Below are 20,697 nucleotides of genomic sequence, written 5' to 3'. Positions count from 1 at the left end.
GTTCACAGTTCAGACCTGCCTAGTTAACCAAGTAATACCAATAGAATGTTCACTGTTCAGACCTGCCTTGTTAACCAAGTAATACCAATAGAATGTTCACTGTTCAGACCTGCCCAGTTAACCAAGTAATACCAATAGAATGTTCCCTGTTCAGACCTGCCTAGTTAACCAAGTAATACCAATAGAATGTTCCCTGTTCAGACCTGCCCAGTTAACCAAGTAATACCAATAGAATGTTCCCTGTTCAGACCTGCTTGGTTAACACACAGTACTCGTACATAGTAACTGTTTCATCTTTGGTTCATTACAATATTTGGATTATGTACAGAGATGAAGGTGTCCTCTTTGAGGATGTCCCCTGTGTTGGTGCTGGTGGTGTTCCTGACGTCCCAGTTTGTGGTTGTCCCTCCTATGTATGTACGAGGTCCGACAACACCAGCATCTCAAGCTGAGGGTCAAATGACACTGAAACACAGAAGAATTCGGGTTGTACAGTTTAAGATATATCAGTCAGGTTTACTGATCACGTAATATCATAGCTATATCTATCTACTACAGGAAGCCCACAGAGGCAGTTTGTGAGCTATTTTGAGGGTAGTGTGTATGTCTCAGAAGGAGTTTTTGCCAAGTCAACAGTGTCGAGGCAACTCATGGCAGCTTTTACGTTGGTTGGTTTGTTGTTTTACGCCGCACTCAGCAATATTCCAGCTATATGACGGCAGTCTGTAAATAATCGAGTCTGAACCACACAATCCAGTGATTGACATCATGAGCATCGATCCACGCAATTGAGACCGATGACATGCATCAACCAAGTCAGCGAGCCTGACCATCCGATCCCGTTAGTGGCCTTTTACGACAAGCATAGTCGCCATTTACGGCAAGCATGGGTTGCCGAAGACCTATTCTACCCCGGATCTTCACGGGTCGGCAGCTTTTACGAAGGTATTCTTTACCATTACCTCTAACACTAAGTTATCGCTATGAGTGAGTGAGTGGGTGAGTATAGTTTTTCGCAGATTTTAGCAATATTCCAGCAATACGGCGGGGGATACCAGAAATGGGCTTCACACATTGTACCAATGTGGGGAATCGAACCCGGGTTTTCGGCGTGACGAGCGAACGCTTGAACCACTAGGCTATCCCACCTCCTCTTATCGCTATGGACAATACTATTTGTGTGCCCGTGACAGTATTAATGATATGACCCTTCTCAAATTTATCATTGTTTTCAAGATTAAGATGTTATCAATATTAAATAATCTGATTCCGGAAAAGTTTGAAAAATAACAATTCCTGAATTTCCATTAAATGGTAAAATCGTTGGGCATGCTGTATGGTTTTGTAGATAGAAAAATGTTTGACTTTCAGAGAAAACAATTGTATCCCTCGAAGCAATGGCCACCTATAATACCCCCCCCCCCCCCAACACACACACACACACACAGCTAGTCCCTCTGTTTCTACCTAGAATGAGTAGTCCCGTGAAGATCCGGGGAAGAATAGGTCTTCGGCAACCCATGCTTGTCACGAGAAGCGAATATGCTTATCGTATCAGGCTCACAACTAGGGGACTAACGGGATCGGGTGGTCAGCCTCGCTGACTTGGTTGATGCATGTCGTCGTATCCCTATTACGTGGATCGATGCTCATGATATCAATCACTGGATTGTCAGGTCCAAACTCGATTATTTACAGCCCGCCGTCATATAGCTGGAATATTGCTGAGTGCGGCGTTAATCAAGAAAACAACCAAAAGCAACTGTACACTGTATTGTGAGGTGAGGTGAAATTGGGTTTAACGTCGCGTCCAAGATTATTGCGCTTATATAGCGACGTGCATACACGTGTATGTGTGTGTGTGGCTGCTTGTACTAGTCCGGACTGATGCCGATTTATAGTGCTAGCTCACTGTGATACGATGCCGCAGTTTAACATGAATACCCCACTCAGACACAGTATACTGACTCCGAGGTGACCAGTCCTTGTTTTAGCCCCTTAATGCCGAACGCCAGACAGGGTAACAACAAGTACCATCTTTTAAATTCTTTTGGTATGAGCGGTCGGGGATCGAACCCCGGACCTTCTGCTCTCCGGGCGGACGCTCTACCACTAGACCACGGTGGCGGTCACATTGTATTGTACTGTAAAGTAGTGTATTATAATAGTGCGGCGTTAAACAACAACAACAACAACGACCTAGAATGAGTAAAGCTCACCTGGACCCGGGCAGCAGATTCCCATGTTCAGGTTCCCAGCCCCGATGTCCTGACACTGGTAGGGCAGGAGCCTCATCCTCGTGTTCTTGATCATATCCAGGCGCTCCCCGCTAAACGCTGGACCAGTACCAAGTCCCTCCGGCCCGTTCACCATCCGGAAGATCGCCGGGTTCATCCGACCACGTGTGTTCCTGCCCACGAGGTAGTCATTAAACATGTTATAAGGACTGAGCCCTTGGAGTCGAGACACGTACATGCTCTGTTGCATGGCTGGCATGGCGCTCTGGGCTAGAACATTCGTCGCACCTAGCTTGTTGATGGCATAGCGAGAGCAGGTGAGGTTTGCAATTGGGCTATTGGCGCAACCCGCACTCATTGCCATGGACGATAGACTACCATCAGGCAGCTTCTGGACCGGGTCGATACAGCCGTGGTTCTCGTACAGCTTGATGACGTTCTTCAATAAGGTCCTTTTCCTCTCATACAGCGACACCTGCATCATCAGCCTCGAGCTCCGCATCATTGATCTGCCTGTGCCTGGAGCCCCGGCCCCGCCCATGCTGCTCATAAAGGAAGCCATGCTGCCTCCTGCTAGTCCTCCCGGCATTGACATTCTTCCCATGGACATTCCTGCGCTGCCCATTGGGGACATTCCAGACATTGGTCCAGGCATAGACATCCTGCTATTGGTCCCCATTCCCATTGGTATTCCTCCATTTGAAGGCATTCCTCCCATAGGCATTCCTCCATTTGAAGGCATTCTTCCCATAGGCATTCCTCCATTTGAAGGCATTCCTCCCATAGACATTCCTCCATTTGAAGGCATTCCTCCCATCGACATTCCACCATTTGAAGGCATTCCTCCCATGGACATTCCACCATTTCCTCCCATAGGCATTCCTCCATTTGAAGGCATTCCTCCATTTGAAGGCATTCCTCCCATAGGCATTCCTCCATTTGAAGGCATTCCTCCATTTGAAGGCATTCCTCCATTTGAAGGCATTCCTCCCATAGGCATTCCTCCATTTGAAGGCATTCCTCCCATAGGCATTCCTCCATTTGAAGGCATTCCTCCCACAGGCATTCCTCCATTAGTAGGCATCATACCCGATGTACCCATGCTCGACATGGATGGCGCCTGGCCCATGCCTTGTCCTGTCTGTCCTGACTGGCTGGCCTGTCTACCCGCCTGCAACTGCGCGGCCAATCGGAGTTGTTCCAGGTATCTGCTGAGGCCAGCCATCGGGTTGGTGCTGACACCTGTCGGAAACAACATATCCCATAGGATCAGTGCTCATCCTGTTAGTCCGACATGGCATGCCAGAGGTGTGGAGGGTAGGGGATATATGGTGTTATGTCCCGACACACGTATAGGAGGTTAACACCGCAGCGCCAGACATGCACGCCCAGCGCGTTAGGGGGTGGTGAAGAGTATATACACGCCAAGATAAGTAAGCGTCAGTTAACAGTAAAAGAGCATGCAAGGTCATCCTTGGTGAGATGAAGAAACAGCAATTGGTGACGTGTGGAGGCTGACGTCCACAGTGTTAGGAGACAGAGAAAGACGCGGTAAATGGGATGAGCTGAAATGCAGCGCGCAGGCTACATTTGGTTATTCAAGGAAAAGAGAGAAAACAGACAGCGAGAAATGGTTGGAAGGTGTTAGGAAAATATAGGTGCGCCGCGCACACGTGCAAATGACATGCAATTTTTTTTCATAGATGTAAACGTTATGCACGTGTAGATAGCACGCTGATACATGCAGTGATACACGCGCAGCATATTAATTTGCAAGTATTTATATTGTCATCTTGTTTATATGTCTTTATCATCCAAAACTGGCTCCCACAGGAGATGTCGCTTGGGTGAGATCAAGCGATATCTACAGTGTAGATATCGCTGCAATGAAATTGCATCAAAATGCTTTGCAGACCATTGTGACGTCATTGGTTACCATGACGTCAGAAATCAAATGACATCACTAATGGCTCTGCTACTGAAGCTGTTAGCAGTGTCTTTTTACACTTAAGACACTGCTTATTACTGTCTATAAACTGAAAAAGTTGGAAGAATGATGTTGGATGATAAATAAAATCTCACCATCGTGTCTTTTGATATCAATTATATCAACACTCGTTGATAAAAGTGGAAAAAATCCTCGGGAATCCTCGGAGTTTTCCCACTTTTATCAACTCGTGTTGATATATTTGATATCAAAACACACTCTGGAGAGATTTTCTATGTATATTGGAAACACAGTTGTACACAGGTTATGTATCTGAATGATGTAAATAAGCAGTAAATGAAGTCAATACAATTGTAAAATTTAAAAGCGAAGCTGAGACTCGAATTTACTCTGTTTCAAGCATTTTGGGACATTTTGGTGTATAAGAAATATACCTAAATACTGTAAGTAGTATATATACGGGCGATAGTTTATACACGAACATGATTGTAAGGAATAACATATGTACTCTTCCAATTGAAGAAGTAAAGATACGGGACACGCTTCGCTCGTGTGCCGATTATGCAAATTCAGAGAGTTACACGCTCAGCGCACGTGCAGATACAAGCAGAGCATATAGTGTATCGGTATTGACGACTTGATAATCAGATATGGCAACACTTGTTCAGAGGTTATATGCTTGTAAATTGTATGCATGCAAGTTAGTGTACTTGAATTAGCTACGCCTCGAAATGGGGCGAGGAGGGAGGCACGGGTGGCCCAGTCGTCTAAAGTGCAGCGATTCGCTGTGCAGAGTTGCGTCCCTTGGGCACGCCAGAAACCTATAATTGTGGGTTCGAATCTCGGTTCGCACCGATTATGTTTCTAGGTTTGTCAGCACCATTACCGTGATAGGGGGTTTCATCGAAGTGGTAAACGTGTGAGACCTGCATCACTTCGGGCTTTCCTCCCACATTAACCTGACACACCGTGATGTAACTGGAATACTGTTAAAAGCGGCGTTAACCCAACTCACTCACTCACTCGAAATCGTGGGATGGTTAAGCATGTTTGCGTTATGTGTGGGTGAGTGAGTGAGTGAGTGAGTGAGTGAGTGTGGTTTTACATTTGAAAATAATATGAATATTAAAATATCTATAAAGAAGTCAATTGAAATCAAATTCAATCAAACAAGTGTTCGAAAGGGTGGAAACTGGACTTTTCTTTGTCAATTAACTCTCTTGCCTCGGGAAGATGGTTGAAATAAAAAAGATGATGATTATTAACATGTTGGTCTATGTAAACGCCTATATTAACTATAACAAGTAACTGTAACAATCGTGTGCGTGTGTGCTCGTAGTGTTCCATTCAAAGTTACTGGCGCCATGGACAGGGTATATTCACATTGTTTTGTTAATTAACATGGTCGCTCTTTGTCGTGTATCAGGGCTGTCTTACCTGTGGGCGGGGCATTCTGACCACCTGCAACAGAGAAATATACTCATGGTAATACGTTGCGTAATACGTTTGGCCTAATGGAATCCTCTTATTTACGCCTAATGGAATCCTCTTATTAACGCCTAATGGAATCCTCTTATTACGCCTAATGGAATCCTCTCATTTACGCCTAATGGAATCCTCTTATTTACGCCTAATGGAATCCTCTTATTACGCCTTATGGAATCCTCTTATTTACACCTGATGGAATCCTCTTATTTACGCCTAATGGAATCCTCTTATTACGCCTAATGGAATCCTCTTATTTACACCTGATGGAATCCTCTTATATACGCCTAATGGAATCCTCTTATTTATGCCCAATGGAATCCTCTTATTTACACCTGATGGAATCCTCTTATTTACGCCTAATGGAATCCTCTTATTTACACCTGATGGAATCCTCTTATTTACGCCTAATGGAATCCTCTTATTTATGCCTAATGGAATCCTCTTATTTACGCCTAATGGAATCCTTTTATTTACGCTTAATGGAATCCTCTTATTTACGCCTAATGGAATCCTCTTATTTACGCCTAATGGAATCCTCTTATTTACGCCTAATGGAATCCTCTTATTTACGCCCAATGGAATCCTCTTATTTACGCCTAATGGAATCCTCTTATTTACGTCTGATGGAATCCTCTTATTTATGTCCAATGGAATCCTCTTATTTACGCCTAATGGAATCCTCTTATTTACACCTGATGGAATCCTCTTATTTACGCCTAATGGAATCCTCTTATTTACGTCTGATGGAATCCTCTTATTTACGTCTGATGGAATCCTCTTATTTACGCCTAATGGAATCCTCTTATTTACGACTAATGGAATCCTCTTATTTACGCCTAATGGAATCCTCTTATTTACGCCTAATGGAATCCTCTTATTCTGTTTCGTCGGTAATCGAGAACGATTGTTCTCTTGCATGGACGATATATATTTACGATACTTTATATTTTTCTCTAAATCCGAAATTACGAAAAAGTGAAAAATGTAAAAGATGGTTTACTGCGTTTCCTAGTTTCACAAAATATCAGAATTCATTCATATTCTTTTAACGTCCGATGAATACAAAATAGGATATTGTCAGTAGTGAATGTTTTTTATGTAACACATTCCAAGAGCATCTTCAGCTGCAGAATCTGCTTTACAAGAGGGAGGGGGGATATTGAAATGATATTACTCAAAACGATTTGCTAATACCCACAATCGACAACGTTTGCCGGATACTGATTTTTTTCACATTAAAAAAGGCAGGCCATTAATTGCATGACGAGTTTTTGATAAGGCGTCGACGCTCGCAGTAATGTGGTAACGCTTAAATTTCATGATTTACAGCGAGTGAGTATGGTTTTACGCCGTATTAGCAATATTCCAGCAATTTCATTGAGTGAAACAAAATACATAAATAATTGCTCCTTCATACCATTGGATTAACTAAACATACGAGACGCAATAAATGTTGCTGTAAAATGTAGGAATTCCTTGTTTAAAAACTGTCAGCGGAATTTCCGGGTAATCTGGTTCATGACCAAACCGGATTTTATAGTAGAGTTTATTGCGAGAGTCACATGGTGAGTTTTAAAAACAACCCCCAAATCGTGACACTGGGAGAAGCTGTGACCCTGAATGACCTTGAGTTGATGTACGTCAACATGACGGCGGTGTGATCGGACCAAGATCGTCTGTCACATCCGTCTTTTCCGCGACGTCTGTCAACTCCTTAACACCGTAACATCACAGGGCATGCTCCATCACCAGGATGGCAACACTGCTGTTTTCCCATACTTATACATATTTAAAAAGGTGTTTAAGAACCTTGAATTTTTTTTAATATTTAATGACATTTTTTCTTTGTTTTTTTATATGTGCGATGTCATCATTGATACATCATGTCATGTTAGCGAATGTAAATGACCCCCCCAAAAGGATTCTTCTTTGTTATGAAGCTGTAATATTACCTTAAATGACAACATGCCTCCGTCAGATAAATAAAGTTCTTTTCATATGTTTTAATTGCTTTTTGACAGTTATAACGTCACACTTTCTGTTGCAAAAAAGCGTCATCATCATTCGTCAAACTGGTACTACGCATCTAAATAATCGTGTAGGACGCATCTTAAGCTTTCAACGAGAGCTTTTAACTTCCTTTGTCGTGTTTGTTAAGACGGTTAGATCATGTTTATGGTAAGGTAAGATTCGTTATGAATAAATGTTTATAAACTCTTATTATTTATACAGTAAACTACGTTTATAACGAACACGCTTATAACGAACTTACCGATATAACGAACTTATTTTTTAACCCCTGCCATTTGTTGTGTATATGCTGTATATATCTTTATAACGAACTACGGTTATTCCGAACTAAAATTAGCGGTCTCTTTGAGTTCGGTATAACCGTAGTTGACTGTATATAATCTTCAACAAAGCTTTTTTTTATTTTCCGAAAAACTGGTTAGATGTGTCTGTTTATGCAGAACAACATATCTAAATTGGTTGTTACCCCCTGTTGTTGTTGTTGCCTATGCTAAAGCATGGGACTTACGATCACCTTAGTGCTAAGATCGCTTTGGGGAACGGGGCCCTGGTAGTCAGTACACCTGTTAATATATTAAGAACTGTGTTGTACAAGAATATGTAGCCGGGAGCGAGTCGTTACAACGTGAAATATGGGAGCCCCTGGACAAACAACTACACATCGTGCATGGCTGTCTCCGTCGCTGAAAGCTTTTAAATTTATGACCGTAATAAAAATGTAAATCTTTCGTCAACGGGCTGTATGTATTATCTAAGATTATAAACGTCATAGCGAAAACGTGTATACCCCATGACAGTATTTCAAACGTACATTTACCCGGATACCTGTGCTTTGTTTTACATCGTATTAGTGACCGCCTCCGTGGTCTAGTGGTAGAGCGTCCGCCCGGAGAGCGGAAGGTCCGGGGTTCGATCCCCGGCCGCGTCATACCAAAAGACGTTAAAAGATGGTACTTGTTGTTACCCTGTCTGGCGCTTGGCATTAAGGGGCAAAAACAAGGGCTGGTCGGCTCGGAATCAGTATACTGTGTCTGTGTGGGGGATTCATGTTAAACTGCGGCATGGTATCTCAGTGAGCTAGCGCTATAAATAGTCATCAGTCCGGACTGGTACAAGCAGACACACATACACACACACACACACGCGCGCGCGCGCGCGTGCATGCATGCACGTCGATACATAAGTGCAACAATCTTTGACATCCCATTGACATTGCTTGTGGAAACGGTTTTGTCGTTTTTATTACTTGATAGAGGTGAAATAATGTTCCAGACAGCGTTAAACCAAACTATGTCGAACTAGAACTGTCGCCATAGGAAACAACTTCTTTCACCTGTTTCAATTTTATTTTACTTTTGACAAGACGTCTCGTAAAAAGGAAGAACTTGTTTAATGCATATCCTTGTATCACAGTTGCGTGGATCGAAGCTCATGACGTAAATCACTGGATAGTCTTGTACGAACTCGACTATTTACGATCTGCCGTCATGTAGCTGGAATATTGCCGCATTAACCGGGAAACAAAGTAAGAGTGAGTGAGTGAGTGAGTGAGTGAGTTGGGTTTAACGCCGCTTTTAACAGTATTACAGTTATATCACGGCGTGTCAGCTTAATGTGAGAGGAAAGCCCGAAGTGATGCAGGTCTCAGACGTTTACCACTTCGGTGAAACCCACGAGCACGGGTATTGTGCTGACAAACCTAGAAATGTAATCTGGGCGAACCGGGATTCGAACCCACAATCATAGGTTTCTGGCGTGCCAAAGGGACGCAACTCTGCGAATCGCGGCGCCTTACACGACTGGGCCACCCGTGCCCCGCGAAACAAAGAAAGAGTGAGTGTTGCCTTTGGTCTTTGAACAAAAGAAGCAATGTTCAAAATAATGACAGTACATCGATGCCGCTGAACAGAGCTATCTTAGCGCTAAGGTGTCGGTTCATACTTTAACATAGACTTACTACAACGGTTCAGGTTGTTTTGTACAGTAACAGGGCCCTGCATAGCACTTAATGTCCTTGGTGAGACAACATATTCGTTTTTATGTTTAATACATCAAGTAAACGTTGCTGTGGCTGTATAAACACATGTATGTAAAAATAACTCGCAGAGATAGTAACTTGACAGGGATGTGTCATGTCGGATAGGATGTGATATGCCACGGACAAGAAAAGCACTGGGCTTTTTCAGTAACAAATCTCCTGTCATGGGAATGCAAATTTGACGACATCATAACTTACTTTACTATCTACTTGGGGCCAGGAAACATAGGTGATGTGTGGAAGCATAACCGTCATGATGGACAGACCGGCACCAGCAGATTTTCTTGTGTCACAATGTCAAAAGAAACATAGTCATAGGAGCCATGAAACGGAACTGGTGCCAAACATCAGGACACTTCATGTGGGAGGTAGTGAGTGAGTGAGTGAGTATGGTTTTACGCCGCTTTTAGCAATATCCCAGCAATATCACGGCGGGGGACACCAGAAATGGGCTTCACACATTAAATTTTGGTTGGTTGGTTTGTTGTTTAACGCCACACTCAGCAATATTCCAGCTATATGAGGCGGTCTGTAAATAATCGAGTCTGGTCCAGACAATCCAGTGATTAATATCATGAGCATCGATGCACACAATTGGGATCGATGACATGTATAAACCAAGTCAGCGAGCCTGACCACCCGATCCCGTTAGTCACCTAGTTGTGAGCCTAAGCCAATATAACTCTAGAGTCGTTTGAGCCTACTACACCGGTCTGGCGGAGGAGCCTGGGAACACCGGTATGTGGGATGTACACAGGGCGGCCTGGGACATTGACAAATTCTTTTCGTCCAACTTCTGCTGTTCATATGACCTCAAAGCCCGTTTAATTTCAGGAGCAGATGGATAAAGCAACGTGCTCACATTTATAAAGACGTTGTCGTGGTCTCCCTACATCTATTTAACGCGAGTATTATCAATCACCTCGTCTGGAATGAGCACGAGTCTCGTTTGTTTGTTGCTTACGCCGGACTAAGCACGAGTCCAGCTATGTACGCGTTCTGTAAATAATCTAATTTACACTAAATTGGATTTGAGCAAACGATTATAAATTCCCCAATCCCCATTTGTACAACAAAGACTTTTGTTTTAAAAATGGTCAAATCTAGTTATTCAATCAGAGGTTTCAAATCACAATAACCTGCCTCTGATTAAAAAAACCCCAATTTCCGTAAAATTTAAATAACATAGCATTTGTTTTTAATGTTTAAACAGTAGGTAGACACAAAGTAAGAGTAGAACTCCATTTTTAACAGAATGCACCATTAAGAAATTAACGAGCCTATTAGAATTACAATATACAAGCGAATCAGGGAGCGCGTTACAAATATACAGCACCCATATCTGTGAGACAGTCTGCTGTCGTGATAGGGAACTTATCCTAAATATTAAGACCTGCTTGGTTCGCTTTATTTTGATTTGCGATCGCAAAGTTTGTACATATTTTCAGCCAGGAATGTACACGACTTAAAAGAAGTTAAGAAACACCCGATTGTTTCATGACTATAGTGAAACTGGCTAGAAAATACTCTGCAACAAGAAACAGTTCGTTATATCCGACTGTTCGTTATAAGCGTGTTCGTTATAAACCTAGTTTACTGTAGTAGTCATTCTACAATATATACTGCTCACATCAACTTCTAGAACACCAGTAAATGGAAGCATTTTCTGTATAGATGTTGTACATATGCTTATAACGAACTACGCTTATAACGAATTAAAATTATTGGTCCCTTTGAGTTCGTTATAACCATAGTTTACTGTATCATAATTTATACAGCAGCATACTTTGTTAAAGGTGAATTCTCCATGATTCATAAATAACTAAATTCAGAGGTCTTAAACTGGAACATGAAATGTGAAGCGAAATTGTCAAAAACTAAAATGGAAATATCAAAAACAAAAACGAAAAGGTCAAAAATAAAAACGAAAATGTCAAAAACAAAAGCGAAAATGTCAAAAACTAAAATATTAAAACAGAAAACTATTTCCATCGCGGTGATAATATTTCCACCGAGGTGGAAAAACTTTCTGTATTTTCATTTTAGTTTTTGACCTTTTCGTTTTTGTTTTTGCCATTTTCGTTTTTGTTTTTGACATTTCCATTTTAGTTTTTGACCTTTTCGTTTTTGTTTTTGACATTTTCGTTTTTGTTTTTGACATTTCCATTTTAGTTTTTGACTTTTTCGTTTTTTGATTTTGACATTTCCATTTTTGTTTTTGACATTTTCGCTTCACTTTTCAGCGATTCACTATCTTCATTATACATGATTTACCACATATTTGTATGACAAATCGTGTTAATTTGCAAAAGGTGACGATAACAGTAAGCGAAATATCAAAATATTAAAAAACAGACTCCATGTCCCTTATGGGCCACCGTAAACTATTGTGATATCAAAGAATCGGATGATCCTTAATTTTATGCCATGAAAGATTAACTTTAGTACTATGAAAAAACCCCAAAGGTAGTTAATTGTAAGCCACGGCAGATAAAATACAGTAATATGAAACCGTCGAGTGATCCTTAATTTATTTTGGGTACAGTAAGACAAAAACTTAATCCACATAATTGCATCAGCTTAAGAAAAGACAATCTGTCATATCGAGTATTAAGAAAGTCGCGTGTCGTTCGAATTGACAGTGACATTTAAAGCTCTTACAGCAGCACGGGTGTTAGCGTGACATTGATATCCTGCATGAGGTGCTGGAAACTGCAGTCATCTGACAGTGATGGGCAGATAGCGCATGTGTCTTTATAGCCGTAGGGAAGACCGATCAGGAGGTATAATCCATGACGTTTAACTACATAACACTCAGTGTGAAATGATCACATTGTCCTGTGGTGTCATTATGGTGAATAGTTACTGACGGATTTTAACTGTAAACCAGAAAGTTGAAATTACATTCATTGTAATTATAACTGCCATATTTTTGTATGTAATGTTGTTTCTTATTTTTATCATTATTGTTATCACGAATTTCATCATAATCATTAGCTCTATAATGTTGCTAAAAATGAAAGACGATTTTTTTTCTGTCTAAATTGTATAACCATATATACTTTGATTGTGGGAATTGTGATTCTCACTGACCAATAAGATTCAAGTATCGAGTATCTGTGGAGCTTCTTTCTGTTATATTTACCCAGTGACAAGATAGGAGTATCAAACATGTACATACTCGTTGAACCAGTTCGGAATGTTAAGTTAAGAAAAATCTCAAATAGTTAAACGTAATATTCAACTTAGTAACTGTACGAAATGAAATACGTTACTATGGGTAACTGTACGAAGTGAAACACGATACTATGGGTAACTGTACGAAGTGAAACACGTTACTATGGGTAACTGTACGAAGTGAAACACGTTACATTTGGTAACTGAACGAAATGAAACATCTTACTATTGGTAACTATACGAAGTGAAACACGTTACTATGGGTAACTGTACGAAGTGAAACACGTTACTATGGGTAACTGTACGAAGTGAAACACGTTACTATGGGAGCGGTAAATAATTACCTAAGGACTCAAGGACCACAGTTGGACACACGCACAAAAACGGCTTTGAGTCTCAGAATTTGTTGCCATAGCAATATTAAACAAAACACACCACTTATGAGCCTTATGATATAAATTATAAAATATTTATGAATTTAAGAAATAATAAGAAACCTCACGCAAATACATGTTTACATGTAGAGCTTTAAATATTTTGATATGATATTAAAAATGGTTTTCTATTTCTAAAGAAACCATTACACAAATAAAACATGAGCTTAAAAAAAATAAATTTTGGTTTTCAGTGGATTAAACAAATATCAAATTGCCTAAAGCTCATTGAGAAGTAACACGACGTCAACACAACACAAAACAGCTATTACTACAAAAAGCCGAGGTGGACAATGAATAGAAGTAGATCAACTTACAAACACAAGAGAGGACTGCTAGGATTATGATGGTAGCGTGTGAGGACCCCATGATGCTGATGTGAGATTCCAGTCTGAAGGGGGGTCGTCCAGACAACTTATATATAACAGGTTGATGGACACCTGTCAGAACTGATAGCTCACCAGGTTTGACATCCTGCTTTTTAAACTCGCCTTAACGGCAAACACGCTGATGTCAAAGGGGCATAAATTCGTGTTTCAGGGAGAAGATTAATCGATGGACACGGAGACATGCCTGTCTCCTGTACAGGGCGGTAAGTCTGTGTGGTAGGCTGGCCACAAGACATTGGTCAACATGGTTTATTGTGAATTAGTAGGTACGTGTCAGGACATAAGCTGTGACTTTTCTGGGTCATAAATGACATCCGGTTTTTGGCGTACACCCCCGTGGGGGCAAGGCTTGGGGGTGACACGTTGTTTCAGACTGGACTAGCATGTGTCACACTGGATGTAGTAAATAATTTTGATAAATTTTCTTGAAGTCAATCGTGACATGCTACTTACCTTTGATACCTTCGTGCATCAGAGCATCTGTTTTAAACAGTCTTCTTATGAATTGTCGGTCGGGTTTTGTCGCTTTTATTTTCGTACATACTCTCCACACGATGTTTAATTTTACATGTTAAAAAATTGTCTCTAACGTTTTTATATGTTTTATAAATATGTTGTCACATCATAAAGTGTTTTGTAAATGAACACCGGGTGGAAGCCAGCGTGTGCTATTAACTAGAGGTTTCTCTGGTCCAGATTATTTACTGACCGCCGCATTAACCTGATACCTTGAATGCTCGCGAGGTTCTCTGGTCCAGATTATTTACTGACCGCCGTATTAACCTGATAGCTTGAATGCTCGCTTGCTCGCTCACTCACTCACGCACGCACGCACGCGAGCACTCACGCACGCACGCACGCACGCACGCACGCACGCTGGTATGGAGTTTTATTCGAATATTAATTTAGGCTTAACTATCGCCTCTGTCACATACTGGATGCGGGACTTGTTTAGCTTCTTTCTTCAGATATTTTTTATTTTGGAAACAGTTACAGAAAGAAATCTACCCTTTAAACAAATCGGTCTCTATCTCATACCTCCATATATTTTACCACTCTGTTCCCTGCAAGATCTGGGTCTTTAGGGAAAACGTGTTGTACCCTAACGTAATATGTCAGAGATGAGTCATTACACAGATGAACCCCGTTCCTTCGTGTTTCACTTTACACTGTCTGACATGGCTTTGATAGATGCATAGTGCTTAACAGTATGTGTACATGTCAACAGTGTTGTAAGTGGCAGCTTTACTGTAGGTGTACCGGTCAGCAGGACTGTAGAGTGTTGGGAACTGGGTAGACTGATAGGAGGTCCTGGGTCACCAGTTCATTCGGCAGTGCGTGAACACGACATCGATGAAGTGCGTGGACATACGAAAAACAAATGGACAATATGGCTTGCATTCAGTTTTTAGCGTGTTAATGTAAAACGTAAACGACAGAGAATAACCAGTTTCGATTATCCGCCGAAACATTGGGCATAAAAGGCAAAATTGCGATGAAAATGATGTTGTTTAACGCCGCATTCAGCAATATTTCAGCTATAAGACGGCTGTCTGTGTCAATCCAGTGATTGACATCATGAGCAATTGGGATACGATGATATGCATCAACCAAGTCAGCGAGCCTGACCACCCGATCCCGTTAGTCGCCTCTCACGACAAGCATAGTCGGCTTTTACGGCAAGCATGTGTTGCTGAAGACCTTATCTACCCCGGATCTCCACGGATGCGAACCGAAGAAACATATAGAGAATTATGTAGAAGAGATGTTCCTAATGTGTACCACCTAATGACAAAACTAACAATCAATCAAGTGTTACCATTAAGTGTCTTTATTCTTATCACGATATGCTGCATGTGATATCCAAACTTTACACGCTAATTAAACGAGACAAATGGTGCATCTCGACTCATGGATCTATGACATCACATGTGATGCGTTCATGAGCATAGGTTCATACAACATACCAGTATGTTCGTTTGTGCATCAACCAATCCAATACATCTTGAATATGAGTAATTCTTCATATACTCAAAACAACAAAAGTTCCTGTGACATTGAATAAGATTTAATGCAAAGTTATGTTTTTACGAAATCTGAAACAATTTCGGTTTGCAACAGATAAAAGACTCCTGTAAGTGTTCAAATGGTTTAATTTGCCATACTGACTTCAGAAAATGCGTGATTTCATAAAAAAAACATGAACATGCCAAAATGTCAATTTACAAATCAATAGCGTGTGTGTCCACCTCTGGTTGCGATGCAAGCAACACATCTTCGTCTCATGGAATGGACCAGGCGTCGCACAAAGTCCTGTGGGATATCTGTCCATATCTGCTGGTGCATGTTTCGAAGTTCCTGGAGTGTCTGTGGAACACGTGGTTGACGTCGAAGGCGCCGATCCATCTCATCCCACCTGTGCTCGATTGGTGAGAGATCAGGGGAGCGAGCCAGCCAGGCGATGACATGCACGTTGTTTTGTTGAAGAGAATCCTGAACAAGTCGAGCAAAATGAGGCCGGGCGTTGTCATGTTGAATGGTAATGCCTGGGCCATGACGACGCAAAAACGGTAGAACAACAGGGCCGATGATCTCGTCACGGTAGCGCTGTCCATTGACGCTGCCGCCCCCGAACCGATCTTCTTCCACGATTGACGTAACGTTTATCTCGACGTCGGTACACTCGAATCCGTCCATCGCTGTGGCTGTGGTGAAAATGAGACTCGTCAGTGAATAGAACTTGTCCCCACTGCATGGCCGTCCAGCGTAGACGCTGTCTGCACCACTGTAGACGTGGTTGACGGTGGTTTCCTGTCAAATGGGACGTCTGGCGGGTCTTCTGGCGACAACCTCTGCACATCTGAGACGGCGACGTACGGATTGTGAAGATATTCGTCGAAGGCCAGGGATGCTTCTTGCAGTCACTGTTGCTGGCTGGAATCGATTTCGTAGGTGTGTTGTTCGAATCCAGTTGTCTTGTCGATTATTTGTAACTCGTGGCACGCACTCCGAGGATGGTCTGCATTCGTCTGTTGCCAACGTTGCCATAAACACCAAATGGTGTTTCTGTGGACGTTAAATTGTCTTGGAACATCACTATGACTCGATCCTGCCTCAAGCATACCAATTGCTCGAAGACGCTGATTTTTGGACAGGCGTGGCATTTCGTAATGTTGAATAATTGCGTAATTTTGTTGTTTTTCTCTGTGGTTGTTGTCAGCACGATGCTAAACAATACATATGGATTCCCGTTAACGCACATGTTTTTATACCCATTCTTGGGCAGTGAAATACACGGGGCTTGCATAAAAGTCAACTTTTGCATGGAATGCATGCTTTTCTGTAGCAGTTGTGGTTTTTTACTTGATTCCATACATGTACTACAACATTGAAAACCAAACTTTACTTGTTTGAAAAATACACTAAAATATTGATGTAACAGGAACTTTTGTTGTTGACTATATTTTAACCAACATGCGCATTTCTCTTGTCGGTGAGTATATAAATGGAAAAAGCATTGTCTTTCAAAACAAATTAAAGTAGCGGTTAAGAGACAAGACCGTCAACACGACCAGACATGCTACAAGATGTTCATGTTGTTCGTGATACAGATGACCCACTAGGATGTGACTTTGGGATGATGGACAGGCGTGCAGCTGTGACGGTGTAGCAATAAACACATCCTGTCTCCAACATTGGTCCTACATTTCATGACAACCTTAAGAATATTATGTATCCATAACATGTTTGAACCTGTTTTCTCAAATAAATATATCTGTAATATGAAACAAGAGGGCAATGGGAGACTGCGTTGTGTGTGTGTGTGTGTGTGTGTGTGTGTGTGTGTGTGTGTGTGTGAGAGAGAGAGAGAGAGTGTGTGTGTGTGTGTGGTGTGCGTGTGTGTGTGCTTGCGTGTGTGTGTGTGTGTGCGTGTGCGTGTGCGTGTGTGTATGTTTGTTTGTGCGTAAGTGCTCGTGTGTGTGTGTGTTTATATATATATGATGAGATGAATTGTAAGATGCACTGGTCTACAGCAGCACGTATGTAAAGATATTCACAAAATAATTACACAACACGGATTGTTCTAAGACTTTGTTCAGCTAGACACACACACACACACACACACACACACACACACACACACACACACACACACACACACACACACACACACACACACACACACACACACACACACACACACACGGACACACACACACAACACACACACTAAAGGCATTCCGAAGCAGTTAAGATTCCAAGTTAGAACAAAACAACGTATACTTCTTAAGTCACTTCTTAGTGACAGTCTGTACATTGCTAGCCATGCTATCATCCATCGGTTTGTCTGTCCAAGACTTGATTACTTACAGGCGATCGTGAGTATAGCTGCATGTCGTATAGTAATACAGTCACGCCGTCCTCACTGCTTACATGTGTCGTAGTGTGCATATCAAATTTGTGAGTGAGTTTGGTTAACGCCGCTTTGAACATAACTTCAAGTATTCCACCGTGTGTCATCTAATGGAGGTAAGTCTATGCGATGCCAATCTTGGACGTTTACCACTTTGGTGAAAGCAATGATTCTAATCAGGGCGAACCCACGACCACAGGATTCTGTCACTCCTAAGGGACGCAACTCTTCGTAGCAAACAGCGCCTTTAAAAATTGACGACCAGGCCACCTGCGCTCTCTTCATGCTTGTGAAGATTGGGACAATGGTACCGTGGATAATTACAATTGTCAAACAGTCCAACTTTGGGCGTTCAGAAAGGTTGACCATGCCCGCATACATTTAACACCACTCTTCGACATATTACCCTGCGAAGGTCAAGATATAGGTGCGGTAGTGTTTAAGGAAACAACTTGCACATAAATAGACGATATGAGGTCCTGCTATTTATGGCATTCTTTGTCAAAAGTAAACGTCTCCCCTGTTTGTTTATGTGTAGAAGGAATGATTAGATGTCGTGTTTCATACACAACTGCGTGATGATGCAGTAAGGACAAACTAATATTTGTTTGGTTTAGGGATTCTTGGCCCCCAAATTCAGATCGGTTGGTGAAAAAACATAATAAATAAAAATTCCAATTTCAAATACACCGTATTCTTTTATTTAACACTCGCGATTCGTCATACTTGGTTGTATTTTGAAGTTTATAAAATATACTTTCAACAGGTTATATTTATGGCATTTAAACTGTATTATGTATCTTTCATAGCGACTGTAAATGACGTCGCTCTTAATTGTAATAAAGAAGTTGTTCATCCATAAATTCTTATCCTTACTTAGTATTCCAAGTTCTAAATGTCTATCAAAGAAGAAGACAGTAAATGAGTTTATTTCACATTTTACATATTTCTGATCGGCGGAATAAAAAAGTAAAACCAGGTTTCAATGTTTTTTGGAGTCGGTGGATTCGCGAAGCAACTTTAAGACAGTGTGGCCTAAGTTGTCAGTCTCCATCGTCGGTGATGCTGGTGACCTCAGTGCTCGTCAATCCTCTCAGTCACTCTACCACACTGAAACGTTTATACTCCTGCAGTCACGCTGCCTGTATTTATTGCATTACAAATTCAGTTGAGGTCACGCTGGTAACTCCGTGATTGTCACGACCTGGGTACACGAAACCGTTCAAGAGTGAGTGAGTGAGTGAGTGAGTGAGTGAGTGAGTGAGTGAGTGAGAATGGTTTTACGCCGCTTTTAGCAATATTCCAGCAATATCACGGCGGGGGACACCAGAAATGGGCTTCACACATTGTACCCATGTGAGTGAGTGAGTGAGTGAGTGAGTGAGTGAGTAAGTGAGTGAGTATGGTTTTACGCCGCTTTTAGCAATATTCCAGCAATATCACGGCGGGGGACACCAGAAATGGGCTTCACACATTGTACCCATGTGAGTGAGTGAGTGAGTGAGTGAGTGAGTAAGTGAGTGAGTATGGTTTTACGCCGCTTTTAGCAATATTCCAGCAATATCACGGCGGGGGACACCAGAAATGGGCTTCACACATTGTACCCATGTGAGTGAGTGAGTGAGTGAGTGAGTGTGGTTTTACGCCGCTTTTAGCAATATTCCAGCAATATCACGGCGGGGGGACACCAGAAATGGGCTTCACACATTGTACCCAATCGAATCGAACCCGGGTCTTCGGCGTGACAAGCGAACGCTCAGAGATTATTAAGATACATATAACTGCTGTATCGTAACTATCATAGATTACGATTGTGTATACCAAGTTAACCAGATGCATCCCACAACGGGTAGATGTCTCCGGAGGATTGAAAAATAGTCACACCCCTCAATGTTAATGAACTGGACCAAATGATTTCATTAGATTGCTACACGACTTTAAATACTATTCTTAAGGATCGTTTTTAAAAAAAAGAATCTTAAGTAATATCTTTAGTAATCAAAAGTCCGAAAATGTTTTCCTTTAACACTGTACTGTAAAAGTTTATGCAAATGTGTCATCTCAGGCGACGATGCGTATCACGTGACATTTTGCACGCGCAGTTCATGACTGTCATGCATAAGAGCACATGTTATCGCTTTGAGACAGCGGCGTGTGACACACTGCCAGTATCGTGAGACGATATCAAGTATCATGGAGTTTGACGAGGATTTATTTCTGACTCAAAGTAATTTTATTGATGAAGAGAAAACAGAAGACATTGAATGTGTTTGCAGTTTGGCGACCCTGTAGATATAGAAAGAATCCAAGGTATGGTGAACGAAGCAACTCTATGATGCCCGAATTGACGAACAACAAATCTATGAGCAAACGGGTAAGATTTATGAAATTTAAAAATCTTGTAATATTGTCCTTGCCATTAATGGGATAAGAAGAAAATGAATCAATTATAGAACCGATTTAGATATGTATCGGTCTATGCGAAATACCTTTTTATAACCATTTAATTCACTTCATTCTGTCTACAGGGCAAGCGGAGGT

The 20,697-nt window shown here is 41.6% G+C and overlaps 1 protein-coding gene across 1 annotated transcript; it reads right to left on the bottom strand.

Annotated features, from left to right (window-relative positions):
* Positions 1-409: 409 nt before the first annotated feature.
* LOC139457917 (uncharacterized PE-PGRS family protein PE_PGRS24-like) lies at positions 410-13,728 on the bottom strand. Its single transcript, XM_071239257.1, has 4 exons — positions 13,671-13,728; positions 5,623-5,646; positions 2,220-3,479; positions 410-465 (listed from the first exon to the last, which is right to left on the bottom strand). Exons 1-4 carry the CDS (start codon positions 13,720-13,722, stop codon positions 410-412), a joined length of 1,392 nt encoding a protein of 463 aa, XP_071095358.1. The 5' UTR covers positions 13,723-13,728.
* Between the last annotated feature and the right edge of the window lie 6,969 nt (positions 13,729-20,697).

Source organism: Haliotis cracherodii, unplaced genomic scaffold (assembly GCF_022045235.1).
Source record: "Haliotis cracherodii isolate W230 unplaced genomic scaffold, xgHalCrac1.p SCAF_12, whole genome shotgun sequence".
Classification (NCBI taxonomy): domain Eukaryota; kingdom Metazoa; phylum Mollusca; class Gastropoda; order Lepetellida; family Haliotidae; genus Haliotis; species Haliotis cracherodii.
The sequence above is the reverse complement of the archived record's forward strand: the minus strand, read 5'-3'. Positions and strand labels throughout refer to the sequence as shown.

What these genes read in the sequence shown, in the direction of transcription:
- LOC139457917 (XM_071239257.1), bottom strand. Translation starts at nt 13,722, where the DNA reads ATGGGGTCCTCACACGCTACCATCATAATCCTAGCAGTCCTCTCTTGT. An exon ending in AGCAGTCCTCTCTTGTGTTT is followed by an intron (nt 5,647 to 13,670) that starts GTAAGTTGATCT and finishes TCTCTGTTGCAG; the next exon opens with GTGGTCAGAATGCCCCGCCC. An exon ending in TCAGAATGCCCCGCCCACAG is followed by an intron (nt 3,480 to 5,622) that starts GTAAGACAGCCC and finishes TGTTTCCGACAG; the next exon opens with GTGTCAGCACCAACCCGATG.